Here is a 17,196-nt window from a genome sequence, read left to right on the forward strand (position 1 = left end):
GAGGACAGCACGGTGGTGATACATTTGGCACAGTGTAGTGGAAGCTCACTGATAACTCTCACAATACAATATGTGGATCTGAGGCAGTATAATTTCTCTGGTGCCTGCCCTCTTATATGGTCGCTGCTATTAAAGAGCTCAAAACTCCAGGGAGCTCCTGCTAAAAATAAGCTTAACTAGGTTACAATTGGAACTGAAAGGAAAACTTGTACACTGTTTCTTGGGTTGCAGTCAGGAATCTGCCAGGCCCTCTGAAATCAAAGCAGGGCTGTGTTCTAAGTGTTATAGCTGTCTGTTACCATATCTGAATGTGTGAAAGCATTTAGTGTGACTCTTTCCAAGTGTCTGGATGAGTGAAAACAATGTTGAATTATTTCTAATCATTCCTACTGGCGATTCAGGAGGAAGTATCAAAAGTGTTTGTACTTCAAATTTTATTTGTGCTTTAAGAGCAAACTCGTGGCCGTAAAAGTGGGATTTTGTCATAGTTAAGTTCTGCCTGAATTTCCTTTTCACCCTTAAATCATAGACAGACAACTTCAAGCTGTTGTGGAAAACCTGTTCACAAAATTCATCCACAGCACAACCACACGTGTCCCTGCAGGTTCAAATCTACATCTTTGCATCTTCTTTTCTCATTCTTAAATTTATACAAAAATTGTGTACCCTTTTAGATATTGCAATACAGAATTAAAATACTTTGTGACTCTCTGGTGTGCTGGGGAGGTTTCAAGCAGGTCCACACAAACTACTCAGATCTATGCATTATGCAGTATGAGTAACCCTGGATGGCCCATGCTATCCTGTCACTGGACTGTGAAATGCAATCTAGTATCAGCAGATTCAAGCACATGCCCCAAATACACACATACAAAGCCGTGCACACAAATACCAGTGACCTAGTTGTGAAGTATCGGTGTCAAAGACTCACACTGAATGCTACAAGCAGAGCTTTGCCTCTGTCATCACAGTGGATCTGCTGAACCATGAGCTATCCATCTTAGTAATTAAAGCACCAGCTTCAGTATAAAGCTTCTTCCCTCCTTTTGTGTAAAATATTTTGTACTTGTTTTAATGTGTGCGTGGTCATTTTGGCATCATTTCCTCCTGCCAGTTCTTTGACCCAGGTGAAGTGCTGTACGCCTACGACAGCCCTGCAGGATACGGACTCATGGGCCTGCAGCTGGTTGCGTATGTGTGGTTCTGCTATGCCGTGCTGGTCTCCCTGAAGCACTACCCCGAGAAGCAGCCCTTCTACGTCCCTTTCTTCACCACATACACACTATGGTGAGACCTGCACTGCTCTCTGCGCTTAATAGCACCAGAGATGGTACTGGGGTTTTGATTGCACAAGTATAAAAAAAATACACATTTCTCTGCTTGAGGACTCTCGATTTGAATAATTTATGCTGTTCTGTGGGAAAAAAGTGCATGAGAAAGCTCATGTTTGAGCTATCTGGGAATAAAAAGGTGTTTACACATCTTCTCTGCAGTAGTGTGCGGCCAAACACTTTTACCTCACACGGTTGCAGTGTATCATTGTTTCTGACTGCATGATTGCTAAACAATACTGTGTGTTTTTCTGAGTTGGTGAGATATCTTCTATTAGAATAATTTATGCTTCTTTATATGTGTGCCAGATATTCAGTGCTTTGTACTGGATCAGCTACATACTTCTACACAATCCTGAGAAAAAAAAATCTTGAAATTACACTGCTTAGTATCTCTAGCCGTCACCCACTTATATATAACAGCAGAGGCTTGAAATGAAGAGTAGATTACAAAGACTAATATTATCTATGTATTTCTCCCTCATTGCAACCACAATCCCCCGCCTCATTATCCACATCTCTGCTCTTTCCATCTTTATCTCTCTATATGCTTTAAATCTTTTAATCTCTCCCACCATCAGACCACATTCTTGTAGTTTTTTGGGGGTCTTTATGTCTAAATGTGTTCACTTTTCCTCCTCAGGTTTTTTGCTGTCCCTGTTATGGCTCTGATTGCCAACTTTGGGATTCCTCGTTGGGCTCGGGAGAAGATCGTCAACGGCATTCAGCTCGGGATCCATCTCTACGCTCACATCGTCTTTCTTGTTCGTATCGATCGCCCACTCGCATGCAGACGAGTTCATATTATTTAAGTCACTTTTTCCGTTGTCAGTCATACATTATTTCTTACTTAACTTCCTCATGCTGGTTGTCTTTTACACACATCATTATCTTCCTTTTTCTCACCTTCGACACGTTATTATTTAGTAATGAGCCCGGCTCAGGCAAATTTCCGTTCGCATGCCTGCTCACTACATTCCTCGCACTTTCCTCTTCTCGCTTGGATCTGGATGCGTGAAAGCTATTATATACCCTGATTTTAAACTGCGTCTATATGTATATGTGTGTTTATTTTATATGCACATCTGTGTCATTTTCTAATCTGTTTGCCTTTTAGGTTATCACACGGCCTTCAGCTGCCAATAAGAACTTCCCATATCATGTACGGACATCCCAAATCGGGATTCTGCTGTCCAGTCCGAAAGGCGGTGAGGGGGCGGAGAGTTTTCCTCATCATGCCTATGGAAATAGCTCCTTCCTGGGAGACTCGCAACCTAACTTCACCGAACTTTTCTCCATCCAATCAGTAAGTGTAAACTGCAAGTGTTTATGTATATTTGAATTTATACTATATAGAATATAACTGGATCAGTTGTTTCCTAATCCTTTTCAAATGTGCACATTTCTGTGAAAAGTGAAATTACCTCATTGCCTCACCCTAAAAAATTCCATTAGCTTAATAATAAAGTAACTAAGGGAAAATGTTTACAGGGATTACTTCTTCCCAGAAACTTTCATAGCTTCCTAAATGTGACAGGCGAGTGCAGTGAACACAGACTGATATTAAAACACTTTAGCACAGTGAAATAATAATTAAATAGGAACTTTGACCTGATTTGACCAGAAGTATTTTTTAGTCAGATGCATTTACAAACCCCCCCCCCCCCCCCCCTCCCAAAAAAACAAACAAACATCAAGCCCCTGACATTTAGGTGGTGCAACATATCTACAAACTTGTTTTTCTGCCCCTACGAGGTTGTGGTGTTCAGGTTTCAAGTTGAGTAGCAATTTTCTTAGAATAATTCCTCCTCTTGAAGCCCTTGACTGTGAAAGTTGAGACCTGATAGATGAGTGCCATGAACAAACTCTAGGTTGGACTTCTCTGGCAGGCCTGATTTGTTAGTGGAAACCAGCCAAGTTTCCAGTCTTTGGTTGATATTTGATCGATGCCGCGTCACTCAGGCTGTTGTAAGGGACTCTTCTCAAGCCCTTCACTGGTTTCTTGTGATGGATGGTATCTGAAAGTTTCAGCTTCAATTAGAGCATGGAGACTTTTCTTTCCTTCAGCACCAGCAATCTAAACCAACTAGATAATCTGGCATTGCAGTCAAGACACATTTTGAGTGTGGTCCCACTTGCATTTCATCCACTGGACCACTATTTCTCCTGTGCTTTCCAGTTTTATCTCCATACCTGTGTACTACAGACACCTCTATTAGGATTCATGCTTTCTGGAGTAACTGAGGAGGTATTCTGCCCCCTCAGGCACCTGTCAGGCCCACTAAGCAGGAAGATGGTTGGGTAGATCTGGGGCATTCATCACCGTGGGCTGCACTGGCCTGTGAGCCAGAGCCCAATAGCTGTAGTTACTGTGAACAATTACACTTCCATCAGAGGCCTAGAGACCTGGTAGATATTCAGAGAGCACAAGGTGTTACACACGCTTTCCAAAACACATTTTATACCTTTTTGTTTTCCACTGGTGTTCTTTCTTCTTCAAGAAGAAATACTAGGTCAGACTAAAGACTAAAGATATTTCTGTGTCTTCTGGTGTTATCATTCTGTTATTGGTAGTCATTAAAGGCCACTGTTCCAGTCAGGTAAACCTGTATATGTTTAATTTCCCTCAAAGTATCTCGGGCATTTGCTGCCATAGTTGGTTTACTGATTGGTGTCTGCAAAGTCCTAATTTATGGTCAAGACAGCCTATGTAGAGGATCAGACCATGACAAATGTGAAACTCTCTTCTTCTTTTTTCCAGGAACCGGTAAAGACGGTGGAGGAGACAGTGGCCCGTAAAGGGCCAGATGTGCAGAGAAATAGCGAACAGAAGATCGTCACCACTGCTGCAGACTTAACGTCGATATTGCCCTCACCTCCGCCTCCAATACCCCCGCGCCCGGCCACACGATCACCCCCACTCCCACCCCGGCTTCCGTCCTTTACAGAGTATTTCACCATGCAGAGTGGAGGAGGAGCAGGATTTGGAACAAAGGCATGAGATGGAGAGAAAGGCAGGACAGAGGAAGTTGGGCAGTAGGGCAGGGGGGAGCATGAAAGCAAGGACAGAATGACAATAAAAATAGAAATAGTGACAATAACTTAAGAAATATAGTGGAATTCAAAGTATTACACTTATGACAGAAAAGGTCAGCCGAAAAAAAAAAGAAATGAAAATGTTTGGAAGGACGAAGAAGAGATCATCAGAAAAGTGAATCCCTAAACGGTCGCTTTTCACCTTTGAATGGAAACGATCAGAATGGAGGAGTGAGGAGAAATGGCTGAGGCACAAGTGCAGAGCTTGTTAAAGAATAAAGAAGCAATAAATATTTGATGTTGACCAGTAAAAGGCACACAGGGAGAAAGATGACAAAGTGGATGTAGCCAGAGCAAAAAATGATAGCTGTGCACAAAGCGGAAATGAACAAAATTCTTGAAATAGTTTTCATTCAAAAATTCATGAGGCATTGATGGTGTGCCTGAAAGAGTTTGTAAATAGCTAAACCCGGTGAGTGCTACCAATCTACATAATTTTTTATTTTTTTTTTAAAGAAGGAAAGATTTATTTTTGTTTTTTCCACATCATTAAATTGTAGTTGGTGCTGTGACCATAGAGAAACATCATGCCATTACATGTTCTGGGTTAATCTAAAAAAGGATTTTTTTTTAATTTTTGACACTGTTTGATAAAGCTTAGATACATTTACTCTATACGAAATCTGTTCGGTTTATTTATATTCTTATATGCCTTCATTGCAGCTGGCTATACTGGATTGATATGCTGATGTGTAACTGTAAATGTCACGTTTACTGTGGGCACTCCTAGGTACAGTGCTTGTAAAAACACGCATGTTTGTATTGTATTTCCTGTCTGATTATATGTACTCAACATGACCACACAATATTTGCATATTGTGTGTATTGAACTCTTTCATTTTGTAAATGCATACAATAAGCTTCAGTATATTTCGACTGGATAAACTCTGTTGTTACTCCAGTCAAAAGCGTCTTGCGCTGTTTGAGACACAATATAAAACAAATGTTATATTGTTTTTTTGTTTTTTTTTTCTTTGGTTGAATTTTCACTAGAGTACAGAATATGCCTGTTTAAAAAAAAAAAGTCATTTCTGTGTATGTAGACGTTGGTGAATGTACTGATGCAATACAGCACAAGGACAGGGGTGATTTTCAAGTTACTGGAATTACTCTAGTATACCTTTTGTCAATTTTTCTTTTTGCCTCTCTTTGGCTTGCTTACATCTGACACATCCATGACTTAAAAGCTGGAGGCTGCCTTTTTTTATAGAATACAAGTAACTTCATTCTCACCTCTGTCTCAATCCTGAAACACGAATATTATATTTGTCGGGTTCTCGCGCCTGAATAATTTACCCAGTGTGAGAAGCTGAACAAATATTACTAGTTTTGTATCCCCTAATATTGAGCTATAACAAGAAAAAACAACAAAAAAAACTTGTAGATGAACTGTGAAACAGATACCGTGTACATTTCGTCTGTCCTGCATGGAGCACTTTAATGTTCCTGGTCTTAGTCTGTTTATTCGTGATGATGTCACCTTATAAGACTGCTTTGAAACCTGTATTCCTACAACATCGAGTACTATTTCAGATGCATACACCTGTAAATACAGTCCAAAAACGCCATCAACTGTCCAAACGTTTGAAGTTAACGTTTCATGCTTAGTCAGTGTAACACAACACTGAGTCTCACATGCTGGTAAGATTTATGTAAGGGTGTCATTGAGACTGAGTACACTTGACAAATTCAGTGTTTTTTTTTTATCTCGACCTTTCATTCATTTCTGGCTTATAAAATCTGTGGCTCTGCTAATTATCCACAGATGTGTCACTGGCAATCTTTCTGTAATGGAGTTTAGGCAACGTTAGGACTGTGGTGTGTACCTTGTAATGTAATCAGAGGTGTAACTTAGTCTGTGCAGCTGAATGATACTTGAATTGGAGTATTAGCTGTTATTTCTGATTATGTTTCTGATTTGTATTTGGCATGTCTGCCATTTCGTCATCTGTTGACCATTGTTATGGTTGCCATGACTTGACAGATTAGAAACTGGGTGACTCGATATACCTACTGAATTGTGTATCCCTGCTTCAACCTTGTTTATAATGACTTTTAATTACAGAAATGACACAAAGAACTGGGGACAGAGCGCAAAGAAAAGAGATTGTGTATGCATGACAGAAAACAGCACAGCTTTTAGGCTACTCAGAGTGATCTGGTTAAGAGCACATCATTAAAGCACCGTCAAATGCATTTTAATGGTGTCAAGTAATAATTCTAAAGAAGCTGTACATATACACTTTTTGCCAAAATAATAAAAAAAATCTTTGGTTTTATTAGAGGCTTTGCCTGGCTTTGTGTTATATGGCTCCTGTGTTACGATCCAGTTAGGACAAGGGCACGTGTCCAAAGGAGTAAATCTAATATTTGTAAATCAAATTTAGAATCTGTTCTCATTACAAGTCCATTAAAGTAAAACACCACAGGGACAGACTCCAGCCTGCTCACAATCTGATGTAGGCTAGCCTAATTGTTTCGCAGTCACTGCCAATATCCTGTTTGGTGACCCCTGAAGTACAGAGCCACAACAAAATGCCAGTGTTTGAGTTTCAGGTAGAGACACAAGCTTTCATTATGACTAATGTAACAGTCTTCAGAGAAAAAAATGAAAAAATATAATGCTTGGTAATGAGCAGTGTGATATAAAGCAATGTTGCTTCCCAGCAAGAAGGTGCCTGGTTTAAAGCCAGGCTGGGGCCTTTTTTCTGTGGAGTTTGCATGTTAGAGTAACCGGTGAATCTAAACCGAGAATGAGTGGTTATCTGTCTCTATGTGTGTTAGCTCTGCAATAGACTGGCAGCCTGTCCAGCCCAGCTGTGATCCTGAATTGGATAAGAGGATGGATGAATTTGTTTTTTTCTTTAGTTTAAAAATACACAGCTATTGCTGGAGCCATGGCTAATGTTATTAGTTACACATGTGCTTCCACACTGAGTCATTCACTGCTCCCTAGATGATAAACACTGTATACCAAAAGGTGCACTTTTATAGTCTAGTAAGCAATAAACTGACAATTTGAGCACATGAATCACCGCTGTTATTGTTCCCAGAAAAAGTGACATGTGACACATTGTATTAGGGATTTGTCAGTATGAAGTAGTGTATATGCAAAGGCACTAATAACAGGATGGTGGAGGGAAGATGTAGGCCATTATTTTGTAAATTTAGGTCTTAGATGTGAGATTGGCTGCCACTTTATTAGGTACATTTTACTAGTTATCATTTTGGACCCTGTTTTGTCTTCAGAACTCCATTAATTTATTGTGACATGGATCTAACAAGGTGCTTGACACAATCCTGAGAGATTTGGTCCTTATTGACATAATATCACAGAGTTCCTGAAGAACCCAAAGATGCTCTGTTGGATTGAGGTCTGGTGACTGTTCAGGCAATTTGAGTGCAGTGAACTAATTTCTATTTTCAAGAAACCAGTTTGAGGAAATGCACTGTGATGCTAACCTGCTGGAAGCATCCACCAGCAGACGGGTACATCGTGCTCATAAAGGGTGAGCAACAATACTCAGATTGTGACATGTAAATTACACTGTTTGTGCCAAATTCTGACGTTCCCATCAAAATGTTGCAACAGAAATCAAGACCAGGAAATCTTTTGTTACTCATTTTTTTGTGAGTCTGTGCAAATTGTAGCCTTGGCTTCCTGTTTCTGACAGCAGTGCACCTGGTGTGAACTTCTGCTGCTATAGTCCATCTGCTTCAAGGTTCAACATGTTGTGCATTCAGAGTTGTTCTGATCATGGTGGTCCAGGAAAATCAGAGTAGATCAGCAGTTTCTGAAATACTGACCAGCCCATCTGCCATGAATGAATTGAGCTTCTGCCACAGATTATCTGATTAGATATTTGCAACAGTGAGTCGCTGAACAGGTGTACCTAACAAGATGGGTAGTGATTGTACAGTTGTGCTTTATATAAATGAAATTTGAACATGTCCATAATTCCTTGTGTTAGTTCCGCTGTCGACTAATTTTATATATGACGTGTCTACCATTGTCTGTGCTGTTGCATGTCAATAGACGTGACTCAGGTGGCTGAATCACTACTTCAACCTTGTCTATACTGACATTAACTACAAGACTGGAAAACGATTAGTGAAGAGAACTTAGAGACAACGTACTGTCCAGAAGTCCTCCTTTAAACTGGAATTACACCAATTTGCACATGAAAGCAACCCTGTATAACCCTGCCACGTGTATTATATTTGAAGTTTAGAGACTTTTACATCATCACTGCAATCCTTATCCTGAAAAACATAAACTGCGCAAAAATAACAGATGTAGCAAAAAGTATATATATTAAAACTCATATATGTAAATTGCTAGTTTTAATTAGTTTTTTGTTAACACTCAACAGTCAACACTCTGAATTTTCTGGCAATTATTTAATTGTTCAGGCTTTACAGGGTTAAAACCAGTCATATGTAAATTACATTACTCACCTGGTTACAGTGCACTGTACTACTGGTAAACTGATTGCTGCTGTTCATGGGGTTACTTTAACATGCATCGCACACCTAAACAGTACTGCAGGACAAGCATACCCTAACGCTGCAGTGCCCATACCAAGCAGGACAATGAGCTCTGGCACACCGCAAAAAGTGCAACAGCTCAGGGGACTTGACAAAGAGTTCAAGGGGTTGACCCAGCCTCCAAACTCCCCAGATCCCAGTCCAATCGAACATCCGTGGAATGCGCCATTACAAATCCCATTCCACGGAGGCTCCACTGTGCAACCCACAGGACTCACAATCATCTACTGCCATTCACCACAGAACTCTCCCAGAGGTCCCATACCCCAGCAGGTCAGAGCTATTTCGCCAGCTTGAGGAGAGCTGTGTAATGTAATTCAGGAGGTTTTAATGTTGTGGTTGATTGGTGTATATGTCACAAGGAGCGCTATGCATCCTGTAACGCCTTCAGAAAATTGATGACATGTCCAAAAATAATAGTAACATTGCTTGTGCTTGAAAACAACAAATTTATAAGAGTCATGCTCTGTTATAAACAGGAGATATGGAATATGCAGTTGTAGAGTAGCACAATTTTGATCATTACTTTGACTCTTAAAATTATAACCACAATCACCACACAGGAAAAGCAGTTTATTTGTGAACCTATTTATGAATGCTCAACAGCATGAATCTGGATTCATTAACAATCAAAGGAAAACCAAACATTTCTTGCTTATCTTAAGAAAGAATATTTATTAATACACAATCAGAAATACTTTACAGAGCTGCGGCTTCTTTTGGTAAAGAACTGCATCAGCGTCTTTAAGCCACAGTCTGCAGAATATGCAAGTGGCTCTTCAGGAGCATTTCAGTACCCCACCATCACCCTTCAGCAATCTTTGATCCATCTCCATGGTGGCAACTACGGCTCTGTGTCTAACTGTTGTGCCCTGTCCTCTCTGTAGCCTTTGAGGAGCTGGTTGATAAGAGTCAGTTCATTTTCCTTTTTTGCAGGATAAAGGGGTGGGAAAGGGTTGCCTTTGTACTCCAGAACAGCCATCTTAGCTCTGTCCAGGTTCTGTCTGTTGGGGATGCGTGCCAGCCGTGTGTAGCTGTTTGAGTGGTTCTCAAACCGTGGAGCCAGGACCTTGAAGAGCTTTGGGACCAGATCCTTCTCCTGAAGAGAAGAAGCATACTTAAAATAAGCTTCACGTCAACTGTTTTATATTCAGAGCTACACGGTTATTATCTTTACAAAGTGAAGAAGAGCTGCAGACACATACCGTCAGCCAAAAACTGGCCATTTTCATCGCCTTCTCATCAGTGTCTCCCTTTTTGGCATAGTCTACCAGCTAGAGGGAAAAAAGAAAAGATAAAAGAAAACATCGAAAGTCAGACGCATGTCAAAGAAAATGAATTAAAGACCTCTTTCAAAAAATATAAGGCTTTCAAACCTTGTTAAGAAGTTTGAACCATGTTTTTTTAATATGCTAGAAGACAAGTCATGAACAAATAAAACAAATTTAAAAAAACAAAACAAAAACAGCTACTATTGCAGCATGCTGATTAAAATGAAAATCACAAATTCAGGCAGTCAGGATTTCACACATATACCGAATATTAGGGCAGGGCTCATGTTATCTGCATGTCCTCGTTTTGTTTCAGTTAAGTGTGAGAATCTGCTGCTTTTTCTGTCATTTACAGTTGCGTGAGTTTCGTCATCTCATCCGTGTCTTACACTGATCCACGTGAAAACAGAGCAAAGAAGTGATGATTAATTTGACTTGACAACTTGTGATGTTGCCCTGAGAGAGGGGAAAAAACAAACCTTTCTTACAAGTGTTAATCTATTTAATTGTTATATTTGTATTAACATGTTTTGTTGATTCACTTTAATAGCTGAAACTTGCTAATTCTCAGTGTGGTACAGGCTCTGTATATTTTGTCAGGATCCTCTAAAACACTCAGTTTTACGTAGCGAGCAATTTTGTGAGTGCGGAGCCAAGGCGTGTGGCGAAGACCAATTTACATATTCACAGATGTCTGCATACTGAATAAGGCAAAGTTTTAGAGTTAGAACAATTTTAATGCAATAAAGGGTTATTTTTATATGAAAAACAACTTCTAAACAGGGATGAGCAAAACTATTTCAACTTCCTTCTAATAACACTCAGTAGGAGTCTACACAGTGCAGGCATGCACACATATTAATATGCATAACCAGTTCCTATCAACTGAATAATGAAAAACTTTTAAGCAGCAAACTGCTCAGTGACATACTATATGCACAAATTTCCCACACAGGGGTTCTCCACCGCAATATGATGAAACTTGAGTGTGCTTCACACACACCTAAACCCAATTTAAACTACACACCAGGACTCAATATTCCAGTCAATATTCCACAGCACCAGTGATCTGCTACCTGCTCTTGCTGTGGAAGTATTTTTTATACTCTTTTTGTTATTCTGGGGGGTGGGTGGGGTATTCTCACAAATCATATCAAGACATTTGGAGCCAGAAAGAAGTGGAAAGGTAAAAGCTACAATCAGTTTTGGCAAAATGGCCAAGAAAGCTGCAGAAATTGCAGTCAAAACATAACATAGCAGTAAATATTTTAAGTAGCCAAGAAGTACTGTTTTGATAGTAGGTACAATAGTACAGAAATTACTTTTTTGCTTACAAAAAAGGTCACTTATTTAATATATAAATTACTTATAAAACTCCTTTAATATTGTCTATATACAGCCTATACGGCTCAGATCTCAGTCAGACGGTGCAGGCTTATGAATGAATGAATGTGTATTTTCACAATCTGCAGTGGAAACAATGAGCTGTGAAAACCAGCAAGCGTTCAATTCATTGATTGGTTGGAAGAACGTGTCTGTTTCAGCTGACCGGAGAGTGACCCGAGTGTTGCACTGGCCAATATGAACTGATTGATTAAAACGTTGTTTATATTAATTGTTATGTTAGTAACATTAGTGAGCTGCTGTGGGTGTAACAATCCTCTTAAGATGCGAGTCCACGTGTTTCTACCTAATAACTGTACTGGCCTTATTAGAAAGGCATCCCCGCAGATTAAACAATAATGTTATTAATAATTACTCATATTGAATTTGGCTAGTTAGAACTACTCAGATACTGTTAGATTTCACCGTTTCTAAGCATACTGGTTCCTCACATGGTCACCTTTTCGGCGTAGAAGCGGACTTCATCTGCTCGGGCCAGCGTGGTTTCTATCCTCTCGTGTCGGACCAGTCCTGTCAAAATGTTGCGCAGCATGTCGATCCTGGACCGCGGGCCCAAACCCATCCTCCGGGCCATCCGGCCGTGGGAGATCAACATTTGCAACGTGAGGCGCATTTTGTCGGATAGCTTCGCCTACGAGAGCCCGCGTCAGACAAAATAAAACTCAAAAAGCAAAGAAACGTTTAGAATATAATCTACCTAAACCACTGTTTATACACAAAATAGAGCAGGTTACCTAAATATTAGAAATATTCCGGAGGTCACATATCTCAACGATATATGTGCAAGAGTTGACATTGGTGGTACGTCGGCTAATACGTCCGACTGGGTTGCGAAATTGCCAGAAGATAGTTCCGCTTAACACCGCCGCTACCTCACCTACAACTGGGGTCCTTTTTAAAAAAACACCTTCTCTATATGTTTTTGTTTGCTTGGTTAAAAAGCATTGTTATACTGTTGTTGCGTGTGTGCATGTAAACTGTGTAAACTGATGAATGTTACGAAACTATTCATATCTAGATAACTTTTAGGCATTGTTGTGCCTCCCACGACTCAAAAGGTTATGACCCAGTCTCAAAATTTCGACTTATTCCTGTTTCAAAATTGCTGAACTTTTTTCAGATGCCACCCCAAAAAGGTTGTTTCAGCGGTAAAAAGTTTTTTTTAAATGATAAACTATCAGAGCATTATTAACCCAAGAGTTTGCAGGCTGATTTTAAAAGGGTTAGCTGGACTGAACTAGACCCATTCACCACTGAGTCAAGACAGAAGTACAGATACACCTGAAAGGGCTGTATCTGAGTGTTGTGTGGTATAGATGTATAATAGAAGGTTTTGACAATGACAACTACTTAATAATAGTAGTTTGCTTTAAAGAGGAACAAATATTGTTCTTTGTATAGAAGAATTATTTTGAAATGTACAGGTTTTTGTATCACATATTTTCCTGTTTGAAAGGCATAAGAACCAATAAATGATGTGACTGATTGACACGAGAAGGAGTTACTGACCAGTCTATGCTTTCAACAGATGCTAATATGAAAGCTTTGACATAGTAATGAATAAACCTCCCAAAACATGACTCGTGGATTTAATAGGACCGATGGGAATTTGGAGAATTTCTGTCACAAAAATATAGATTGAATCCATGCATCCATTTTCTTTTGCTTATCCTTTTAAGGGTCAGGGAGCAAAGTTTGCTGGTATGCATAACCAGCAGCATACATTAAATAGGTGATAATGGTTTATGTTAAAGAAATGGTCCTGGTCTCTGTGCATTACTTTGATATAAATGACAGGGTTTTTTTTGTCAGTACATCCATAACCCCCAAAGGCACAACACTCTGAGAGCAAGGTAAGCAACCGATATTTGAATGAGTTTCAAATCTATCTAGCTATGAAACTATATGTATGAAACTTTTACAGCCATACCTTCTATATAGGATGCAAGCACAGCAAAATGTACTTTGTAATCACTAACCTTGACTTGGCTGTAGCCTGTTGCACTCCAGATATATATATATATATACATATATATATATATATATATATATATATATATATATATATATATATATATATATATATATATATATATATATATATAAGGCTAGACCCCCTATGCTAAGCAAGCCTACCGCAGACATGAGCGAGACAGATAAATATGAAGGCATGCCGGCTCGGACGTCGCCCGGATCAACAAGGTCCGCGTCAGGTGTTGAGGAACCAGGGCACCCTGACGAAAAGTGGGCTACTGGAACAAGAAGGCATCGGTGGGCAAGGGACGAAAACAGGGCGTTGTTGGAATGCTACTACGCAAGTAACCCCGGCGGAAGGGGCTACATGAATAGGATGAGGGACCTATGGATTCTTCGATACCCAACATCCACAATGACGGCGAAACAACTAGTAGCTCAGTGTTCCAACATTCGAAAGAAGGGACTGCTCTCACAGCTAGAGATTGACGAGGTACAACACAAATGCTACGGCAAGGAGGAGTCAGGACGCCAGGTCAGGGGGGAGATATCATCACCCCCACCCGAGATTGGGTACATAGCCCCAAGTGCGATAGGAGAAGGATCGTTGAGTGCGAGAGGAACTGACCTGAAAAATAGGATCATGGCCAAGCTTGAAACCTGGATCCCCCGTAGCCGGTTACCAAGATTACGTGAAGTACCCTCAGAAGGTCTGCTAGATGATGTTAATGCAGCACTACGGACAATACCTACAACCACGGTTACCGACACTAACAAGCTGATCTACAATACGGCAGCAGTGATCAGTGAGATGCTTGGCTACAAGTTGAACAGCCACAAGGGGCAGTACCCTCCATGGAGAAGGAGGCTAGAGGGCAAGATCAAAGTAGCACGGAGGGAGGTTAGCCAACTAACGGAGTTGCAGAAAGGTGCGACAAATAAGGTGCCTAAGAAATACAGCAAGCTGTCCATACCTGAGGCCTTGGAAACTGCCAAGCAAAGACTCACAGCCTTGGCCAGCCGCTTGAGGAGGTACACCAGAGAGATAGAAGGCAGGAGAATAAACCAGCTGTTCTCCACAGAACCAGCAAAGGTGTACTCTCAGTGGCAAGGGAACAATAAGAGAACAGCACCACCAAGGCTGGAGACAGAACAATACTGGAAGAGCATATGGGAGAAGGATGCAACCCATAACGGCAATGCTCAGTGGCTAGAGGATCTAAGGGCAGACCACAGCGACCTCCCTGAACAGGGTCCAGTAACCATCACAGTGGCAGATATCCAAGAAAGGGTCTCCAGTATGAAGAGTTGGACAGCACCAGGGCCCGACATGGTTCACACCTACTGGCTGAAGAAGCTGACTGCACTCCACGAGCGTCTGGCAGCACAAATGAACCAGCTGCTAGTTAACGAAAGACACCCGGAATGGCTAACTGAAGGCCGGACGGTCCTGATCCCCAAGGACCCCAAGAAGGGACCGGTCCCCTCCAACTACTGACCAATAACCTGCCTCAGTACTACATGGAAGCTCCTGTCAGGCATCATATCGGCTAAGATGAACAGGCACATGGGTCAATACATGAGCGGGACACAGAAAGGAATTGGCAAGAATACCAGAGGTGCAAAACACCAGCTACTGGTAGACAGAACAGTCATCCGAGACTGCAAGACCAGACTGACCAACCTGTGCACTGCCTGGATTGATTACAAGAAGGCCTATGACTCAATGCCCCACAGCTGGATACTGGAATGCCTAGAATTGTACAAGATCAATGGGACCCTAAGAGCCTTCATCAGGAACTCAATGGGGATGTGGCGTACAACACTAGAGGCCAACTCCAAGCCCATAGCACAAGTTACCATCAAGTGCGGGATCTACCAAGGAGATGCTCTGTCCCCACTGCTGTTCTGCATAGGCCTGAACCCCCTCAGTGAGATCATTAACAAGACTGGCTACGGATACCGACTACGGAACGGAGCAGTTGTCAGCCACCTCCTGTACATGGATGACATCAAGCTGTATGCCAAGAGTGAACGAGACATCGATTCACTGATCCACACTACCAGGCTATACAGCAATGACATTGGAATGTCGTTCGGACTGGAGAAGTGTAGTCGGATGGTAACAAAGAGAGGGAAGGTAGTCAGAACTGAGGGGATTGAACTACCAGAAGGCAACATTGCAGACATAGAGGACAGTTACAAGTACCTGGGGATCCCGCAGGCAAATGGGAACCATGAAGAGGCCGCTAGAAAGGCTGCAACCACCAAGTACCTGCAGAGGGTCAGGCAAGTCCTGAGGAGTCAGCTGAATGGTAAGAACAAGATCCGGGCCATCAACACATACGCCCTGCCCGTGATCAGATACCCTGCTGGGGTAATAAGCTGGCCAAAGGAGGAGATAGAAACCACTGACATAAAGACAAGAAAGCTCCTTACCATGCATGGAGGGTTTCACCCCAAGTCCAGCACCCTGAGGCTGTACGATAAGCGGAAGGAAGGGGGCCGGGGACTGGTGAGTGTCAGCACCACAGTCCAGGATGAGACAAGGAACATCCAAGAATACATTGGGAAGATGGCCCCAACTGACCGAGTGCTCAGTGAATACCTCAGGCAGCAGAAACCCAAGAAAGAGGAGGGAGACGAGGAACCATCATGGAAGGACAGGCCCCTGCACGGTATGTACCACCGGCAGATAGAGGAGGTGGCTGATATCCAGAAATCCTATCAGTGGCTGGACAAAGCTGGACTGAAAGACAGCACAGAGGCACTAATCATGGCAGCACAAGAACAAGCTCTGAGCACAAGATCCATAGAGGCTGGGGTCTATCACACCAGGCAAGACCCCAGGTGCAGGCTGTGTAAAGATGCCCCAGAGACAATCCAGCACATAACAGCAGGGTGCAAGATGCTAGCAGGCAAGGCATACATGGAACGCCATAACCAAGTGGCCGGCATAGTGTACAGGAACATCTGTGCTGAGTACAACCTGGAAGTCCCGAGGTCAAAATGGGAGATGCCCCCAAGGGTGGTGGAGAATGACCGAGCTAAGATCCTGTGGGACTTCCAGATACAGACGGACAAAATGGTGGTGGCTAACCAACCGGACATAGTGGTGGTAGACAAACAGAAGAAGGCGGCCGTAGTGATCGATGTAGCGGTTCCGAATGACAGCAATATCAGGAAGAAGGAACACGAGAAGCTGGAGAAATACCAAGGGCTCAGAGAAGAGCTCGAGAGGATGTGGAGGGTGAAGGTAACGGTGGTCCCCGTGGTAATCGGAGCACTAGGTGCGGTGACTCCCAAGCTAGGCGAGTGGCTCCAGCAGATCCCGGGAACAACATCGGAAATCTCTGTCCAGAAGAGCGCAGTCCTGGGAACAGCTAAGATACTGCGCAGGACCCTCAAGCTCCCAGGCCTCTGGTAGAGGACCCGAGCTTGAAGGATAAACCGCCCGCAGGGGCGTGCTGGGTGTTTTTATATATATATATATATATATATATATATATATATATATATATATATTTTTTTTTTTTTTTTTTTGATAAACCAACAAAAAATGTTGTTTCAAG

At 41.8% G+C, this 17,196-nt stretch overlaps 2 protein-coding genes across 2 annotated transcripts in view; one reads left to right on the plus strand and one right to left on the minus strand.

The window, feature by feature from the left end:
• Window positions 1-6,711, plus strand: part of tmem145 (transmembrane protein 145) — a 40,764-nt gene extending 34,053 nt beyond the window's left edge. The window contains exons 12-15 of the mRNA XM_085471797.1: window positions 1,115-1,287; window positions 1,975-2,095; window positions 2,449-2,637; window positions 4,093-6,711. Of these exons, the coding sequence (XP_085327923.1) occupies window positions 1,115-1,287; window positions 1,975-2,095; window positions 2,449-2,637; window positions 4,093-4,332 (723 nt within the window). The 3' untranslated portion in view covers window positions 4,333-6,711. The remainder of the gene's footprint in view (window positions 1-1,114; window positions 1,288-1,974; window positions 2,096-2,448; window positions 2,638-4,092) is intronic.
• Window positions 6,712-9,530: 2,819 nt separating this feature from the next.
• On the minus strand, window positions 9,531-12,482 carry mrpl17 (mitochondrial ribosomal protein L17). The gene is made up of 3 exons (XM_085471798.1): window positions 12,090-12,482; window positions 10,181-10,249; window positions 9,531-10,074 (listed from the first exon to the last, which is right to left on the minus strand). Exons 1-3 carry the CDS (start codon window positions 12,261-12,263, stop codon window positions 9,820-9,822), a joined length of 498 nt encoding a protein of 165 aa, XP_085327924.1. The 5' UTR covers window positions 12,264-12,482; the 3' UTR covers window positions 9,531-9,819.
• Window positions 12,483-17,196: the final 4,714 nt, after the last annotated feature.

Source organism: Copadichromis virginalis, linkage group LG11 (genome assembly GCF_057382275.1).
Source record: "Copadichromis virginalis isolate Kocher_CV1m ecotype Utaka linkage group LG11, C_Virginalis_male_GT1.1, whole genome shotgun sequence".
Taxonomy (NCBI): domain Eukaryota; kingdom Metazoa; phylum Chordata; class Actinopteri; order Cichliformes; family Cichlidae; genus Copadichromis; species Copadichromis virginalis.